Source organism: Mytilus edulis, unplaced genomic scaffold, assembly GCF_963676685.1.
Source record: "Mytilus edulis unplaced genomic scaffold, xbMytEdul2.2 SCAFFOLD_970, whole genome shotgun sequence".
Taxonomy (NCBI): Eukaryota; Metazoa; Mollusca; class Bivalvia; order Mytilida; family Mytilidae; genus Mytilus; species Mytilus edulis.
In genome coordinates this window covers 1-19,630 of record NW_027268135.1, presented here as the reverse complement: position 1 = coordinate 19,630, position 19,630 = coordinate 1, and the positions used below count along the sequence as shown (strand labels likewise).

The 19,630-nt window shown below is 32.0% G+C and overlaps 2 protein-coding genes across 2 annotated transcripts; one reads left to right on the top strand and one right to left on the bottom strand.

The window, feature by feature from the left end:
• Window positions 1–541: 541 nt before the first annotated feature.
• On the top strand, window positions 542–4,236 carry LOC139506903 (uncharacterized). The gene is made up of 4 exons (XM_071295570.1): window positions 542–707; window positions 1,024–1,102; window positions 1,703–1,931; window positions 3,953–4,236. The coding sequence occupies exons 1-4, from the start codon at window positions 585–587 to the stop codon at window positions 3,954–3,956; spliced, it is 435 nt and encodes a 144-aa protein (XP_071151671.1). The 5' UTR covers window positions 542–584; the 3' UTR covers window positions 3,957–4,236.
• Window positions 4,237–6,028: 1,792 nt separating this feature from the next.
• On the bottom strand, window positions 6,029–12,669 carry LOC139506902 (synaptosomal-associated protein 47-like). Its single transcript, XM_071295569.1, has 3 exons — window positions 12,552–12,669; window positions 8,480–9,485; window positions 6,029–6,998 (listed from the first exon to the last, which is right to left on the bottom strand). Exons 2-3 carry the CDS (start codon window positions 9,477–9,479, stop codon window positions 6,691–6,693), a joined length of 1,308 nt encoding a protein of 435 aa, XP_071151670.1. The 5' UTR covers window positions 9,480–9,485; window positions 12,552–12,669; the 3' UTR covers window positions 6,029–6,690.
• Between the last annotated feature and the right edge of the window lie 6,961 nt (window positions 12,670–19,630).

Genomic DNA, 19,630 nt, shown 5'->3' with positions numbered 1-19,630 from the left:
ATAAAACAGATAAAAATCTGCTATCTTCGTTAATCATGATCCATGAAAAAGATCTTTTCTGTTTGAATTATCTAAACTGGGGTATTTTTTTGATATAATCAGTCACATCTCTTCTGAGGTTATTGTAAACATGTCTTATCCATATAATCTTTACTACAAGAAAATTCAGTTCATACATTTACTTGTACTATCCTATAAGTAAGAGCAAGAACACATAATATAAATTAAGTTAAAATGGTCAGAAAATGTACTGAACATTTTAAGAAAAAAAATTTGCCTTATTTAGGTTATGTTATGTCTGAAGTCTGTGATTATTAACAAAGACGTACCAATACACCATGTACATAGTGACTGACAATTTAACGTAAAAAAAAACAATTGAAGAAGATAAATAAAAAGGTTTCGGGCGAAGGAGACTTTAATATTCTGTCAAAATAACTGAAAACGAATAGAATGTAATAAAAAAAATTATCAAGTCAAATGTTAACATATATATAGCAATCTTTAGCATCTAAAGCATCTTCGTTGCATCTTTTCACAGATGTTACCAGTTTGAAAAAAAAAAAGATTTTCATCCATGTGATATGTACACGCTAGCATGTTTTATATACTGGTTCCTGGTTGGTTTTCTGTATATTGTGATTGGCATACCGTATGCCATCCTGAAGCTGTCAATTTACTGTCTACAAATAGGATTCAGTAACGAGGTTTGTCAGCTATTCAATAATTTTGAATTTGTCCCTATTATAAAAAATACAAAGAAATATAGTTGTAATTGTTCGCACGTTATCTTTGAACAATTCACTGTTTACTGCATCATGCAGTACCGTCCATACGAGCACACAATTTCAAGTTTAACCGATATATTGAAAATATTCATCTGTTTGTACGATAATTAACTTAAATTCTGTACACCTACCCGTGTTCATTTCATAACACATACATATACATGTCATCTGCTTTTAAAATTTAGAATTACAGGCAGTTTTTTATTCATAGTATATTTTGTTTTATTTTATGCAGTGCAGTGTATGGTGTCGACTAATATCCTTCATGTTGGTTGAACTATCCATTAATTTGTCGCTAGAACTGGTGAAAGCAGGTAAATATATTGATGCATATAATATACATTGATTCGTACTTTTTGTGACTACACCCTACCCTAACAAATCAGATTGCAGGGTTTTTACCGCATAAGGGAACTACCATTTAATTTGTATGGTGGGGTGGGGTGGGGCCTAGGATGAAAATTGAAAAAAAAAATTAGACAGGACAGAAGTTTTGAGTATATAAAAAAGGCAGGGTGAGCAATTTGGTAAAAAAGGCAGTATGTAAATTTATGTAAAAAAAAAAGCCAGAACAGAATCAAGTGAAAAATAAAAAGACAGGACAATATTTTTAATCCTTGCTCCCCCCCTCAAATTACAAAACCAAATGGTAGTTCCTTAATAAGTATACTGTTGAGCCTTAATTCTGCAGTTTACACTTTTTTGGTTAACCATCCAGGATAAAATGTAACTGGCTATTTTTGGTATATCGAATATTAATTTTGACTGATTTCTCTACTTCAACCCTATTTCTCTTGTGGAAAGTTGTTCCAGTTGCAAATCAAGTGTGTCAGCATCATTTTAACTTTAACTGGGAACAGGTTTTAAATGTCAGAAAAATTAAATGAATTGATATATTAGTAAATTGATTTCAGTGTTAAGGGCATGTGAAGAAGGCCACAAGATAACTAAAGGTCATACGTTTGAAGAAGAACAAAACAGACTAATGGAAAACAGCAAAATAAGTCAGACATCGTCAGAATGGAAACTGAAATATGAGTTGGAAGATAAAGAGTACGGCGATTTGAAAAAGCAGTTGAAGGTCATTTTTACACGCCAACAAAAGAGACGACATGATATAATATTCAAAATTCAAAAGAAAACGTAAGAAATCCCTTTCTAGGGCTATTGTAAGCTATTTGGATCGTTTGGTGTCTGTCGTCCGTCCACATGCATTTTATATTTTAGTTTTCTCTTGACAGGCAAAATGCATGCGAAATCCATTTTTTTAAAAGGATAACATTTTTAACGACTACCAGAGGCATTTATCGATTTTAATCCATCAAGTTTTGCCAATTCTCGTTTGAATATTTGTTTTTTTTTAACTTCAGAATACTAGTATACAAATATTCTTCATTCCGTACTTATCTGGCGACAAATACGAAGGTATCGTGTAGTGGTTGTTATGATCCGACTACATGACAACGGTAAAGCCACATATTAGGTTTTAATTGACATAGTTTACCCATAAAGACATTTTGTAGAAACTGCTAGTGTACACTGGACTTGGTGCGATTGGGTGGTGTTAAATCGTACAAAGTCTAACCGAATTATATTTTGCAAAGAATTTCTCTTAAACCAGTGCTACGGGCCATTTCAGTTTTGCAGTGATGTTAGTGTTTTTTTGTTCCGTATTGAAGTTCTCGCTGTGACTTTGAGTCTTTGAGATGCAGTTTAGAAAAGCAGTAAAAGCTGTTCCTTTTGTATTGTTTTTTGTGTTTTACTTACGTGTACTTTTTTGGAATCATGGAAAGATACATCTTATCCTCTTTTTTTTCTATTGGTAGAAATAATGCCTTTTAAAAAAATATATTCCATTCAGAAGGAAAAAAAAAAGATACTGTTGCAATAGTCAGAAATTATTTTGAGGAAGTTAAATGATTACTAAATTATATAGATTTTGGGAGTGATCATTGTTGGCATAGCGCACAGATAAATGTGAATCGACGGGATCAGGTTTAAAAAGTCTCTAACTGTTTTGTCTGTCAAAAGATCTACAAACTTTCTTTACTGTAGACTAAGGTACTCACTTTTCGGTTGCATTCGCAAATATCATTTAAGGAGCAAATTTTCAACGGTTGAAGCATTAAAATTACAGAAGCCCCCCACACGAGTTTAAAACTTTATCAATATGTAGACTAAGAGAACATGTTTGCATCAACTTCAATGATAGCTGTATTGTCTATCGACAAGTTATGTAAATAAATGGGAAACAAAGCATTTCCGAAAATAACTGTATATTATTTGCTGACCTTAAATTTGACATTAAACTCAATAAAGACTTTTCGCCAGAGGAGGCATTTTTCATTAAAGATAGGAATAGTTCACAATGGCGGATTCATGCAGGGGGAGGGTTCCGGGGGTTAGAACCTCCAATGTTTTTGAGCGATCAATGCATTTGAATGGCGATGACATGGTAAGACACCCCTTTTTTTATCCTGGGTTGGGACATTTCAAACTGGCTGGATCCGCCCCTGGATCATATTTATAGCTCAATAGATATTGGTTGGAGAGATGGTAGGAAACAATAACACCAAAATACAAAATGTTTGCCTAATTTAAGTTTTTCAACTGCTGAAACTATTACCTTTAACGTAAAAAGTAAAAGCTAAAGTGAACAGGAGTTTTGACCATTTTACTCAATAAAAGTCTCGAGTAAAAGTATTTCCCATCAGGTTGGGGATTATTGAACAAGGTCTGGTAACAGTTGGACATGTGGTTCAACAAGGTAGCATCCAAAAACCAATTGTAAAAAATTCAATCGATCTAAGATCATCTAGCCTTTAATCTAATGACCTTAAAAGAAGTAGGGTCCTTCTTACCCCATATGATATAATCAAACCTACTTTTGTAAATATATTTTAAATGGCCTTAAAGATTTTGTCTAGAAATAGAAATGCTGACGTCCTGACTATCGGGACGACATTCATCATATTGTTCGTCGAAACTCCCGCTAAATGGATAGAGTCTATAGACTTCTCGCTGCATTGAAGACCCATTGGTGGCCCTTCGGCGGTTATCTGTCCTTGGTCGAGTTGTTCTCTTTGACATATTCCCCATATTCCATTCTCAATTTTATTGTTCAATTGCCATTAAAATGCCTTTTTGTTATCAATGTTTTGCAGGTGATAGTTTGAAAACTGAACTGGAAAACAAAACTAAACTGTTCTCTGGTGTTAAATGTAAAACAACAGCCTTGGCTCTGGACACAGAAAATATGATTTTGCAGATACGTATTGGCCATGCCAAACTACAACGGCTAAAAGAAGAAAACACGAAACGTATGGAGCGATATGCTGAACTAGCAGAGAAAATACAATGGGATTATCGACAATCCAGTCTTGCAGATCAAGAAAGACCTTTCTTTGAATTTTCTAATGACACTTACGATTAAACTCAAAGTTACTTATTTCTTAGTGCTCATTTGCCTTCTTTCAAAAATCCTTCCTGATATGAAATTCAACTTTTAAAAAGCCTACGATTTCAAGATGCCAATGCCTTATATAGAGAGAGTGGACGATCTCTGAACGTTCATTTAGGTGACCTGTTACAAGGCTAAATTTCTGTCCCTACATATCCAATATAACCTTGTTTCCAGTGGCAGTCGAAATTCACCGACTCTTCCACAACGTCCTCAATATCAAACATAATATTGTATTCTTTGTTAATTTGTTCTCGTCCTGAATATGCATGAAATATTTGCCACTGGACATTTAAACAATCAATTAATATAACACCTCCGTATAGAGATTGTTTTCCTATCTTGTACGATTAATAGACATGTATTTTTCGCCTGTACCAAGTCAGGAGCCTCTGGCATTTATTAGTGTTGTTTTTTTTGTATTTTAGTTCGTTTATATGTTTTGAAGTTTTGTGTGACATCCACTCCTTGAGTTTTCGTTGAACTAGTGCACATTTTGTTTCGGGGCAAGCTGAAGCCCACCTCTGGGTGCATGATATTCTCACACATTGGTGAGCTTCAGCTGTTTTCTGCTCTTTGGTCGGTTTGTTGTCTCTTTGACACATTCTCAATTTTATGCAATGCACTTTGGTGGATAGTTGTCTCATCATGTATCAAATCTTCAAATTTTTATATGTCGTGGTGATCTTTATATTTCATTCATACCTAGATTAACTTCATCATTATCAAACACCAGTAAGGAAAGTCATGCATGAAGCTACAAATGTACATGAAATTGTTAGGTTTAACATATTTCAACAATAATGCAGTGCAAAATATTTGGAAATAGTATAAAACCACCATTTTGAATAGGTTTCTAAGATATGAACTTAAATGAAGGGTTTAATAAAGAAACTATATTCAAGTTAAAACGTATAGATTTTAATATATATATGCTTTATGCACATTTCTGGAAGTGTGCAGCATAAAATATAAGTCATAATAACAAAAAATAACACTAATATGGATTAAAAAAAACATTCAAAAAACTTCAACATTGACCTGAAATAAACCATGAAAATGATGTCATTGTCGGCTGAATCCTATCTGACAGATATGTATATCTTGCAAAAATTCAAAAAACAATTATAAAATGACCTATCATGATAATACTCATAATATATGTACAAATATGATGGTCAATGAGACAACTCTCCACTAGTGACTAGAGACAAAATGAGATAAATGTTAGCAACTTAAGTTAGCGACTACGTTTTGTACAATAATTATCTACAGACAAGACAATAAAGTGAGATATTCAACATCAGTCCTTCCATCAATTATAACTGCAAAGTTTATTTCAGATTTGACACAGAACAGGATATAAATGTGGTTAAAAGAGATGAATTCAGCTTCCTAATTGTAAACTATCCATTTCCACAAAACAATGTATGTAGCAACATTCCAGCAGTGCCTGCATACAGAATATATATCTCTCAGTTGAAACGTTATTCTGGGGCTTGTGTTACCTATCATTATTTCTTGATAGAGGGTATCTGCAAACAGGGAAGCTTTTAAACCAAGAGTTTCTATAGACAAATTTGAAATCTTCTTTTCTAAAGTTTTATGGATGCCATCACCATTGATTGACCATTATGGTATACCCATTTCACAGATGATGGTGGATATGTTCCAAATATTGTAACTACAATACAATCCCCTTTTCCCTTTTCCCAAGTATGATCATGACCTACAAATAAGACTTATTACCAGGTTTGTACTAAAATGAATAACAAGAATACTAAAATGAGGCCCCTCATGGGGGGTCCTAGTAATCACATAATCACCATTTTTTTGCCAATATAATCACATAATCATTAAATATTTGCTTATCTTTAGTAATCAAATAATCATAAACTAAAAATACAGTCCTAGGTAATCAAATAATCATGAAATATTTGGCTTAATAATCAAATAATCATTAAAAAAACGGCCAAGTAATCACATAATCAAAAACCCCATGAGGGCCCTCTAAAATGAATAACAAGAAGGGTGCCACATGTGGAGCAGGATCTGCTTACCCTTCAAGAGCACCAGATTTCACCCCCAGTTTTTGTTGGTCTTCGTGTTGCTCAGTCTATGGTTTTCTCTGTTGTGTTTTGTGTACTATTGTTTGTCTGATGGTCTTTATTGTTTTTTTTAATCCTGGCTTCATCAGGGTTTTTCCTTATGAGTTTGGATGTCCCTTTAGTATATTTTGCCTCCAAAGAATTGTATAGCCAGTCAAGGTCGTTAAAAACTTCTATTTGTTCCAGAGAATTGCTTTTTGCTTTTCTTAATATTATTTATGTCAATTTGGATTCAGTTTGCAGTTGTAATTGAAGAAGATCAGTTTAAAATAAGGTTGTTGGTAAAAGAACCATCCTTTCAATAGTTTTAAAATATACCCAGTAAATTGTCATTTCATGTAAGTTTATTGATATGTCTAACAGTTTCCTTTACTCTTTGGTTAGCTTTGTCTACATTATCTGTTAACTTCTCAATATTGTCCATTTGGATGTCTAATTCTTGTTGTGTAGACAAAGCCACTGATTTAATATTCTGTAGAGTCTGACTTATTTCTGCTACTTCTTCATCTGTTACAATCTGTTTCTGACAGAGAACTTCAGTACCTTCCTGGTAAACATTACCAGATGATGGTTGAGCTAGGTATGCAGGGACTGTGTCATAACAAATAGTTTTCTCATCATCCACTTTAGAAAACAATTCACCTATGATTAAAATTAAAAAGAATTCTATAGGTTAAACAACTATATATAAGTTTGAAATTGATTAAATTGTATCTCATACAATTCATAATGTATTGTTTTATGTGTACATGTACATGTACATGTCATGCTGACCATCAAGGGCCCTTGATTGGAATAATAAGTATTCTTATTCTTATTCATTCTTTTTGCAGAACTAAGGCAGCAACCATTTGATTTTCAGGGGGGGGGGGGGGGGGGGGGTGGGTGGGGGGGCTATGGATTTTTTTTCTCGGACAAACTTTGTTTTTCGCCACAGGCGACAGGCGAAAAACAAAGTTTTTTTCTTTCAATTTTAGCATTACATTTAGTGGCAGCTGAGGGTGAAACAAACCCCAACCCCCCCAAGAAAATTAAATGGTTGCTGCCTAAGCAAATAAAATATGTTTAAACTAAAAATTCATGAAAATTCAGTTTTTGGTTGAATAATGTATGAGGGTCTGGATGGGGGGTCTATTATTCTGTAAACATTTAATTTTCATCCCTTTGTTTCCTTATCTTTAAAAAATTAACCCCTTTTTTCTCTAATCTTCATTTTTTTTGCCTGTTATTCTCTAATCTTCATTTTTTAAGGGCATTACTCTTTAATCATTTAACCCCATCCAAACCCTCATTTATGTTGATGTGCATGTTATATTTTAGGTGTACATCTTGTAAATATTGGAAAATCAATTTAGGAATAAAATAGGTTTTGGTGAAAAAAAAAGAATCACTAATTTTTAGAAACATTTTTTGTTACTTAGAAATCCCCTTATGGTGTTGGTTTTTTATATGTAAAAGTGACTTGCTCTTTTGTGAAAAATGGAAAAAATATACAGCTAATTTTTTTCATTTAGTATACTGCATTGTACATGTATGTCTACTAGCTATTTTTCTTAGATCATTCTTGACGATATTTAGTTTTTATTTAACACAATTTGAGCAGGAGCAACTTCCCTTTTTTTTTCATGTTAGAAGTGTGTAAATTTATTCATAATCCTGCCAAATTCAACTTGTTATACTGACTGCTAGACTTTATAAAAAGGGTTTCTGAATATTTTTTTAATTCTTTTCGCTTTACTTAATTTATCACTACCATGAAGAAAGGATAGATCTTATCAGACTAAAGTCACTTGTGTACATTGCATATTGGTAGAATAAATATAAGTTGAAATGTATCTACCATTTTATCCCTCGAACATAGAGACCAAGGGAAATAACTCAAACTTAAATTACTTCATTTGAAACCTATCTATACATGTAAATGTTGTCATATTTATTTCTTCTTAATCTAAATTTCCTAATTTTTTTTAAATTATTCAAATAAGAAATTTTTCTCTTTTTTGTAACGAAAGTTGAAATGTTTAATTCTAGTCATTAAAGTTAATAATTAATCTTAGTTTCTCAATTTATAAAATTTTTAATGTATTACACCAATCAAGTTAGATAACCCACAATTGTCTCACCTTTTGCCATGCCTGTAGAATCAATAAGTGGCTTCTGTTTTCTCATTTTCTTCATTTTTTCTTCTTTGAAGACATCTTCCATAAACTCTACTTTGCTCTTCAGTTTTGAATCAAGAAGTCTAAGCACAGGTAGAAAATTTGTACACACAAAGTCATAAGTCAAATCTTGTTGACCTATCCGATATTGTGTTACTGTGATTTCACAAAGTGACAAAACTTTCACCAAAGATATAGCTCTCCAATCAAAATTATGCACAACCTTCTGTTTTTCAGTCATAATGAACAGACCTTGGATACAGACTCTTAAAATTCCTAAGTGTTGATAATTCATCTTTCCCATTTCAAGTTTTGTATATAAAATCTCATAGTCTAACTCAGTAGGCAAATCTTTGCTTTGAATTATTTCTAAGCTTTCCCTTTTGTACTGTTGTGGTATTTTCCACTTCCCTAGCCAGCTGTCTAGGCCAGAAACTATACTGTCTGCAATGTCAAGATCATTGTTAATATCATGCATGGTTGCGAAAGATGATTCGATTTGTGTGCCTTGTTCATGCAATACAGTAACAGCATTATTTAATACCTTTTCTGAATCATGCACACTATGCAGAAGTTTCCTACCCATTTCTGTTTGGACAAATGATTTTTGAGTGGCAGTTTGTGATTTTTTCCTTGCTCCTGAGAAGAGATTTTGATGTTGGAAATACTGGAGAACATTATAAAGAGATGTTTGATCTGCTAATGAAGAAACCCAGTATTTTGTTTTGTCTACCAAAGTTATCACTAATGCTCTATAGACCAATCCTGTGAGAGACTTCTTTATGTCTGTAACATCATAGTGGTGTAGTAATTTGATGTATGGGTGTGCTGTTTCTGCCACCTCTGCCAGGAACTCTATATACTCTGGGGTCAGTTTCAGCACACCATACTTCCATTTTCTACTCTCATTGTCATAGAAAGAAACTGACCATGATCTGATTGTAACTTCACCAGGATTAAACATTTTTACCTAAAAAAAAAACCCCAATATTTACATGAAACAAGACATAAATTCAATGAAATGAAATGAGGAATATTCAGACATAGACCTGTATACCTTATAAATCTTTTATATCCCAGAAATAAGGGGGTATATAGTGATGGAGGATTAAGTCTGTATGTTTGTTCATTCTTATTCACCACTTTTATATCCGCAACTGCTTCTGAAAGATATGGTCTAGACAAAAATGAAAAATAGAAGGATAAGAACGTTTTCAGTAGATAAAATGAGCTTAATGTGAATCAATGATAGGGAGTCCCTTAAATTGCACAACTATTTGTTTAAATTTCAGTTCTATATCCCAACCTTATAATATTTGCTGTTGCCAAGGAAACTAGAATTTGTTTATACATGTTTCAAAATTGGTTACCAACTCTCATGGTGGATTTCCGTCATTAATCAGGATACATGGCAGGTTTGAATAGGCAATCATACCACATCTCCTTGTTTTTCAATTTATACATGTACCATTTATATTGGCATTTAATCGTTCGAATAAGTTCAAATATTAATGATGTCTTATTTAAAGGCTATCTTATTTTTTTGCTGTGACTGCTTCCTACAACAGGAAAACGGATTCTCATGATATTATAATTATTGGACTAAAATCAAATATTAGGCATATTAGATTTCTCAAAAGCTTTCCACACAGTACCACACAACAAATTATTACATAAGTTAGATCAATATGGAATTAAAGGAAACACACACAAATGGCTTAAGAACTTCCTAACTGCAAGATCAATGCAAACCATCGTAGAAGGCGAATCATCTGGTGAATACAACAGTTGACTCTGGGGTCCCCCAGGGCACAGTCTTAAGACCAATCCTGTTCCTGTGCCACATCAATGACCTACCAGACAGTGTAACATCATCAGTAAGACTATTTTCCAACGATTGTCTACTATACAGAACAATTAAAAATAGCCAAGACCAACAAAAACTACAAACAGATTTGGAACAACTAGAAATATGGGCCAACAAATGGGGGATGCATTTCAATGCCAAAAAGTGCTATGTTCTATCCATAAACAAAAAAGGAGAAAATTCTACATGCTAAATAAACACATCATACAAGAGGTACAAGTGAACCCATACTTAGGACTCCAAATCTCAAACGATCTGAAATGGAGTATCCACATAAATAATATCAGCAAGAAAGCCAATGCCACCTTGGGCTTTCTTAGGAGGAACTTGAGGAACGTACCAGATGCATGTAGGAAAGTAGCATACATATCCCTAGTAAGATCGACAATGGAATATGGCGCAACAATCTGGAACCCATATATGAAATGGGATATTGACAAATTAAAACCTATCCAAAACAGAGGCATACGATTCATTAAGAAAAATTGCAGGAGTCGTGAAACAGGGTCCATAACAACTTGAAATTGAGACGCTAGAGGAAAGAAGACCCAGCCTCCATCTTATTCTGATTTACAAGGTGGTTGAGGGTCTGGTGCCGGCTCTACCAGCCGACAATTATGTCATACCAGTGTAACGGTTTATTTCTTCTTCTGTGATATTTTATCCTGAGGATAATTTGTCCCGGTAATTTTTTTCCAGGTATGGTATTTCACAGGTAGATTTTTTCCAGACGAGTGAAAATCTATCTGTGTTATGCGGATAGTATGTACCGGTATATATTTGCCGTACTATATTTCACAGAACCGTGTAAAATAGAGTCCCAGTAACTACTATGTAAGTTACTCACAATCAATATATACCTGACTATAATTATGAAATGTTTCACAAAGGTAGAACAAATTTGCATAATTTATCAAAGGGAGGTAATTATGAGCAATTTATATTTTAAAGATATTAATATAATATATTTCTGAATCTATTTCATAGTGAAATGTTTCCTTGAATCTTTTTTTTTATATATATATTTTTTTTTTTTTTAAAAGATGACTTACAACTTGATTTAATAAGAAAGATAACATTTCACAGGTAAATACTATCCAGCTGTTAAACAGACTTTTGTTCAAATATATTGTTATGCTATGATTTATCTGATTTCCATATAATCAACAACTGCATCTCTGTCCCCAGACAAAAACTATTTAATAGTTAAAAATATCATCATAATAAAATTATTCTATTACTGTTAACAGTAGTAATGCAACTATATTTCTATCTTACTTTTTAATTTATATTTGTACTGAGATCTGAAAACAACTCGCTTTTACATGTATTTCACTAACCTTATATAATCATGATATTATTTTCACAATTATGATCTTTGTGAAATTAATTCTGGTTTTCTTCCCTATGTTTCATGATAATTTTCGTTTTAAAAGGATGATAGTGACTTCAATATTTCAGGAATTTTTTTCAATGATAATTTGTGAAATTATTTCCCATTATAATACATTTTTTTTTAACAATTTCACTTTTATTCAAATACACTATTATTATTCCATAGAATTTGTAAAGGATAAGTATTTGTCTAATAACTATTCAATAAGTTAACTACCCAGATAGAATTTCACGGCAAAGGAGAAAATATCCCAGGGAAATATTTTCCTCCAGATAAAAAAATAACAACAACTACTGTGACATTTTTTCCTCCGGATCAAATTTCACCCGGATATAATTTTGCTTTACACCAGCACGACCCTAAATGAACAATAAAAGCCAAAACGTATTCAAATTATGAAACTGACAATATCATCGAACACCAAGTCATCAATAACACCAGAGGACTAAAAGTACCAAATAGCAACAAACCACAGTATAAACATTCATTTTTTGTGGAAACTACTATTCACTGGAACCAACTACCAGATAAAGTTGTGCATGCAGGTTCTGTAGAAGCATATAAGACCGCTCTACAAGAACACCGCCCATAACAACGGCCCTCTTCTCCACCATGTATAAAAGCCTAAACAGGACCACTACAGATACAGATACAGAAATGATTTTTATCTGGGAGTTTGACATTATTTTCTCTAAAATAAAAGTAAACTTATTTAAAACTATATCATTAGACGGTTTTATCGAACTTGTCTATTTCTAAGAAAGTGGAATTACCTTCGAAAAAATGCTATCACTGCTGGTTTAATCTTATAATCAACACAAGTCGTCAATCTGTCCCTTGTTTACATTCTACTTTCATTTTCAATAAAAGAGTTGCTTCCCTTGCCGGAAACGATTTTTCGTTCTCAGCCTGTTAATGATTGGTTGAAATTACCATTAACGAAGGAAATTGATTGGACACTTACAGCGGCATGTTGCCTAGTATCATCAAGCGGTAACACGTTTGTGATGGGTATGTTTTCATCAATGTTTACATTTTCATTAATGAAACTTGTTTATCTTTAATAATTATCATGTTCTTAGGACATTGAAAATTAATTGAGACAAATCCTGATGTATTCAGTTTCTAATTTAGCGAAACATAATGCACGTATAATTTTCGATATAAAAATATTTTTCTTCTATTTTCACTTCAATCTTTAATTGTAATTTGATTTCAGTACGTTTGTACCTGTTTGAATGGAGGAAGTTTGGATATCATTACTTCTGTGCAATAATTTTAATACCAAATCTTATTCTGTTCCAGGATTTCCACCTTATTTGCAGGGTCAAATAATATGCATACGTGTATAATTTTAGATAGAAACTCTCTTGTTAAAATTTAATCAAGTTTGAACTCTTCACTTAGACAAAAACTATGAAATCTTTAAATAAAAATTTCAATAATGCTTTAATACAGAAATTATGCATGTCCTATTTTGTTTATTGTCTCTTGTAAAACCATTGGGTAAAATGATGACCTTGTTACAAGACATTACCACAGAATGTACTGGCTGTACATTTCTGTAAAAACTATGGCAAAATTACTAAATATTTTGCACCTGCTCCATGTATTCTTCTCTTTTCAGTCTTCTACTTTTTCTACTTCTATGTGGTAAATCTGCAGTCGGAAATTCCGCAGATATACTGTGCGCGTGTGTCAACCAGTGAATGCTAGTCAATTCGTTCCAAGTCCGATTCGTTCCAAGCCAGTTCCTTCCAGATTTGGACAATTCGTACCAAGTCAATTGTCAATTCATTCTAACTGATTTAGTTTATTATTAATCAAACTTAGCAATTTGTTCTAACTGATTTATATCATAATTAATCAGACTCAACAATTTCTTCCAACTTTTTTTTTTATAATGTAGACTATATAAAATTGAGAATGGAAATGGGGAATGTGTCAAAGGGACAACAACCCGACCAAATAAAAAACAACAGCAGAGGGTCACCAACAGGTCTTCAATGTAGCGAGAAATTCCCGCACCCAGAGGCGTATATGTCCGTATATCAGGGTATTTGTGTAAATCAAGCTACAGTGCACAGCAAAAATCGACAATTCCTTGTCAAATTTTTATGCCCCACCTACGATAGTAAAGGGGCATTATGTTTTCTGGTCTGTGCGTCCGTCTGTTCGTTCATCCATCTGTCCCTCTTCAGGTTAAAGTTTTTGGTCAAGGTAGTTTTTGATGAAGTTGAAGTCCAATCAACTTGAAACTTAGTAAACATGTTCCCTATGATATTATCTTTCTAATTTTAATGCCTAATTATATTTTTATCCAATTTCACGGTCCATTGAACATGGACAGTGTTCTCCCCAGGCTGTTTTAGCGTCGCGGTACCGCGACGCTATATTTTTTCACCGTGATGCTATAATAATTCCCGCGACGCTATAATGATTTTGAAGATGCTATTTTACTTGTCCTCAATTTTGAACTTTCATCTATTATCGATTATCATCATAAAAATTAGATCACCTTTAATTGTAATCCCTTTAAGTCGGACACTAAAGGCAATTAAGAGATTAAATAGCTAGGTGTTAATTGCCCCCAGGGTGATAACTGTTTGGATGCGAATATCCCAAGCTGACACAAGACTAATACCACGTGTCTGCAATCACCAATTTCGACATGGAAAAATGCAATCACAAAACAATTCGAAATCTATGTTATATATTACGAAATTTCAAAGATTGAAACGATTTTTTTTCTAAAGATCGTTTATTTGTGCAACTCTCCAAAAAATATATTTTTTTCTCTTCCGGTAATACGAGAGCGAGAATTTTGGTTTAGAGCTAAAATAAGTTTAATACTTCTTTAAAAAGTTATCATAATTGGTTTAAGTTTATGTTTAATCCATTTAATGCATTAAAAGCGTCTTATTCATTCACAATCTCTTGTCAAACAATGTTTATTCTCTGACTCATTTTCGTAAATATTTCTACGGCCGCCATTGCACATTTTTGTGTAAACTGCGGATAGGAACCGGACCAGATATGACAAAAATCCGCATTTTTACGATAATGACAACAGATGGACAGTAGACAGAAAAAATATACCAAGAGAGAAAACTACGCATTAACAGACTATTTGTTAGATAACTTTGTTAAAAATACATATCATTTTGATGTAAAGATAAGAAACACATGAAACAACTGGGACTAATTCATTGAGTGCCACGAAACAATGAATTTCATAAACATGATAAAAAAAGTTTTTAAATTGATTTTTATTTGCTACTTTTGCTACTTTATCTTTACTTAATATAATATAAAAAAATGGTTAATTTTGTGTACTAGATATTGAGTTTTGTTTATATACAGGTTGCACTATAATGAACCATTCATTCATTTGACTTATTGTTGGGTAACTGAAACCACATATTTATTTTTGTTTGGCACAAAAGGAAAAAAATAATTCTGTAACTATAATATAAATGAATAAAGAAAACATAAACTGAAACAACTGTTTTTGTGGATATAGTTTAATTGTATTCTCAGTTATGAATTGAAAAATATAAACTAAAACATATAAAGGAAATAGAGCATCAACGCGACACGACAAATGACATTAAAAAACATACAGTTATTTTTTTTTACGCAAAATGTGATGCTATTCAGAATTTCTGGGGAGAACACTGATGGAAAATGATAGTGCGAGTGGGGCATTCATGTACTTTGGACACATTCTTGTTTATATATATATTTCATATGAAAGATCGTTTTTCAATAATAACTTTGAAGGCTTTTATTGTTCCATTTTAACAAAAAATTGTGTTGAAAAACGCAGATTTATGTGTACAATATTTGTTTATTTAGTCATACATTGTTTGGTCGGGTTGTCTTTGTTTTTTTGTTTTTTTTTCCTTTTCCGGTCAACTTGTATCATATTTCGGGATAATCTACATTTTACATGTCTTATGCAATAAAAGTTTAAGGTTTGTATCCTTTAGTATGAACAAAACAATGACACCAAAACACACGAAGATTCCATGATGGAATATAAAAATAATATATGGAATTAGGAATCTTTTAGAACATCTTGCCTCTTTTAAGATTCTAATTGGTATCATGTCTGGTCCTATGGCTTTTGATGTGTCCAGCTTTTTGAGTAGTTTGGTTACACCATTTTCTGTTACTCTTAGTCTTTCTATCAATTCTATGTCGTCGATGTTGCTGTTTCCAAGAGATGGCATTGTATTCATATTTTCGTCTGTAAATACACTATCGTACTGTTCATTGAGTACAAAAATGTATATAGCAACTTTCCCCTTACTGTCTATTACTTCTGTTCCTGAGCTGTTCTTCAAGGTTGAAATGTTGACAGTGTCTTTTTTCCTGGACTTGATGTATTGCCAGAATTTCTTTCCCATGGAAGGCTTTTTCTGTTCTTCATTAGTACTGTCATCGTTCAATATAACCCTGATGTATTTATCGTGGGCTTCTGTCATGGTCTGCTTGACAAGATCTCTAGCTTTTCTGCATTTTTTCCAGTTTTCTGATGTATTGTAGTTTTTAGCTGTGTTGTATCTGCATTGACGTTTTCTAATTAGTCGCTTGATGGTACGTTCATCCAGGGCACATCTTGTTTCCCACTGATGGTTTTTTGTGGGACATGCTTGTTTACACTGTTGACTGTTTTTTATATGCTGATTCTGAAAACATGTACAATGTACTGTATTATAAGATTTTTGATTTTGGGCCCAGTTTTCAAGTTTACCTTGGAGTCCAAACTTAGTTCTCTGCTTAAGGCATTTGGAAGTACATATAAGATTAAAAAAAAAAGGTTAGCCAAGAGTTGAAATAATTTTTCCAGGTAAGGTAACATGTCTTCCTGCAGACTGAACAAGCACATTAAGAAATCCAGCTCAGTGTGTCTGTCTATTACAAACCTTTCGTTATCATAACATACTAACATGTTCTTGTCAGAGGTGGATTAATGGGGTAAGAGGGTATTATAGAGCCACATATGTGATTATTGCAAAAGACTTTTTACCAGTCCAACTCCTCATGCTGTCTTGACAGACAGTCCTCTATTTTTAAAACTTGATTTTTTTACTTGTCATTAGTTTCCAAGATTTCTTAAAAATCTTATTACTTAATAATAATCTTGAATAATTTTTCATTCTTGAAAATCAATAAGACATGCATGTATGATTTAAACTAACCCAAAGAAGAGTTAGTCATGTCCTAGCTAGGTTAAGTGATATTTCAGTATGACTAACCTTCCTTGAATTAGCTTAAATAGGATAGTTTAAAAAAAAAAATCTTTGTTGTATTTTGAATCTTTTATTTTGGAAGGAAGGTTTCAAATACATTTTGTAAGTTAATAAATCCATTAAGCATGTTCAAAATACAAAATGTAGAACTTGGTATCATTTATTGAATCAGGCAATATCTGGTCTGGCGACATGCTGATTCTGTCTCCCCATTTCTAGTGTGAAACTGAACATTAAACCTCATCAACGTGTCATAGTTATTGCTTATTTTTTAGTACAAATACTAATTAAAACTGTTGTCTGCCTTAAAAGGATAGTGTTTAGTGTTTGGCCTCCCCACTTTCAATTTTTCCAAGTTGACAAAACTTAATTTGAGTTGAATTAGTATGCTGTCAACTAAAAAATCCTAATCATTATCTGTAAAACTAAATGTTCTTGTGAAAGTAACATGTTGACATTATCTGTAAAACTAAATGTTCTTGTGAAAGTAACATCCTAATCATTATCTGTAAAACTAAATGTTCTTGTGAAAGTAACATCCTAATCATTATCTGTAAAACTAAATGTTCTTGTGAAAGTAACATGTAATCATTATCTATAAAACTAAATGTTCTTGTGAAAGTAACATCCTAATCATTATCTGTAAAACTAAATGTTCTTGTAAAAGTAACATCCTAATCATTATCTGTAAAACTAAATGTTCTTGTGAAAGTAACATCCTAATCATTATCCGTAAAACTAAATGTTCTTGTGAAAGTAAAATCCTAATCATTATCTGTAAAACTAAATGTTCTTGTAAAAGAAACATGTTGACTAATCATTATCTGTAAAACTAAATGTTCTTGTGAAAGTAACATCCTAATCATTATCTATAAAACTAAATGTTCTTGTGAAAGTAACATGTTGACTAATCATTATCTATAAAACTAAATGTTCTTGTGAAAGTAACATCCTAATCATTATCTATAAAACTAAATGTTCTTGTGAAAATAACATCCTAATCATTATCTGTAAAACTAAATGTTCTTGTGAAAGTAACATGTAATCATTATCTATAAAACTAAATGTTCTTGTGAAAGTAACATCCTAATCATTATCTGTAAAACTAAATGTTCTTGTGAAAGTAACATCCTAATCATTATCTGTAAAACTAAATGTTCTTGTGAAAGTAACATCCTAATCATTATCTGTAAAACTAAATGTTCTTGTGAAAGTAACATGTTGAAACGTGCTGAGTAAAGTGAATAAATTAATTTGGTGTTACCTTAGGAATAAATGAATTAATATGTATGTCTTAAAAAAGTACTTAAATAAGTACTTAATCTATTGGACTGAAACTACATACAGAACACAGTGTTGGAATTGACATAAGCAATTTTCTATTATTAAATGGTATCCCATATGTCAGATTTAATTGGACTTTCATTTTATTATAAGTAAACACATTTAAACAAGTTTTTATATATTAAAGAACCAAATTCTTAATTTGTTGTCAATGGTACATGTATTCAACTAAGGAGAAGTTATATATATAATATGTATATGGAAATTTGATATTTAAAGACCCATTTACCTAATAGCAGATAAATTTTGTATGAGATATTTACATTTAAAATGAAATCGATTTGAATTGGAAATAAATTGAATTTTCACATACAAAGAAACAGTTTTATTGGAATTACTTGACAATGTTGACTTTCTTTCAATATCAGGTAAGATTGATATATATCATCAAATAACTTTTGGCTGTTTTGCACTGAAAACAGCATTAAGATTTAATTTAAGCTTTAAAATTTGAAATATTAGGTGAAAACCTGCCTGTGCACTTTCAATATTTGTTGATTTAACGGAATTCCATTCTGATTAAAAATTTTATTTTGTCCAAAAATAAGATAAACTGATTTTTAACAAATCTATAGGGTTAAATCTGTATATGTACAAAATTGTATATATTATAAACCTAGATTTCCTATTTGCACTAGTCAAGAATCTGGTGACTTCATGTCAACACTTATTTAAACAAAATTGATTATTATATGCAAAAAAGCTGGCGTACATTAAAAGTTAAAACCTTCTCCTTAAAATTTGTATATACAAATGTATAAACAGCTTTATCTACCTACATGTGGATGATGTTTCTCTTTTCAAGAAATTATATATTGTAAACAAAGTGAGTAAATTGTCAAATGGACTATTGAGATAAAATTGGGGAATTATTATGAATATCCTTGTTGCATTAACATCTTTGCATTGCAAAAAACTGCAATTTAAAACTTTCCCATTTAAGATTATCCTTGTACAAATTTGTATCATTTTTCATTGAAATGAGTGACTTCAGTGAGGGACATGATACGATCAGTAGTCTTCATAATTTACTATTGACTTTTGATTGTTGATTTGGTGTCAGAATTTATACTGTTTCAATTAAATTGCATTAGTTTCACTTTGAAAAACATTTAAGTATAGTCAACCTCTTTATCTTTTCAGGTGTTCCTTAAAGAAAACTGATGCTGAAAATGGAAATAAGATAGCAAAAATCCCCACACGTTAACATGGGGGACCCAAGGTTATATGCTGGTATGGAGGATGTGTCC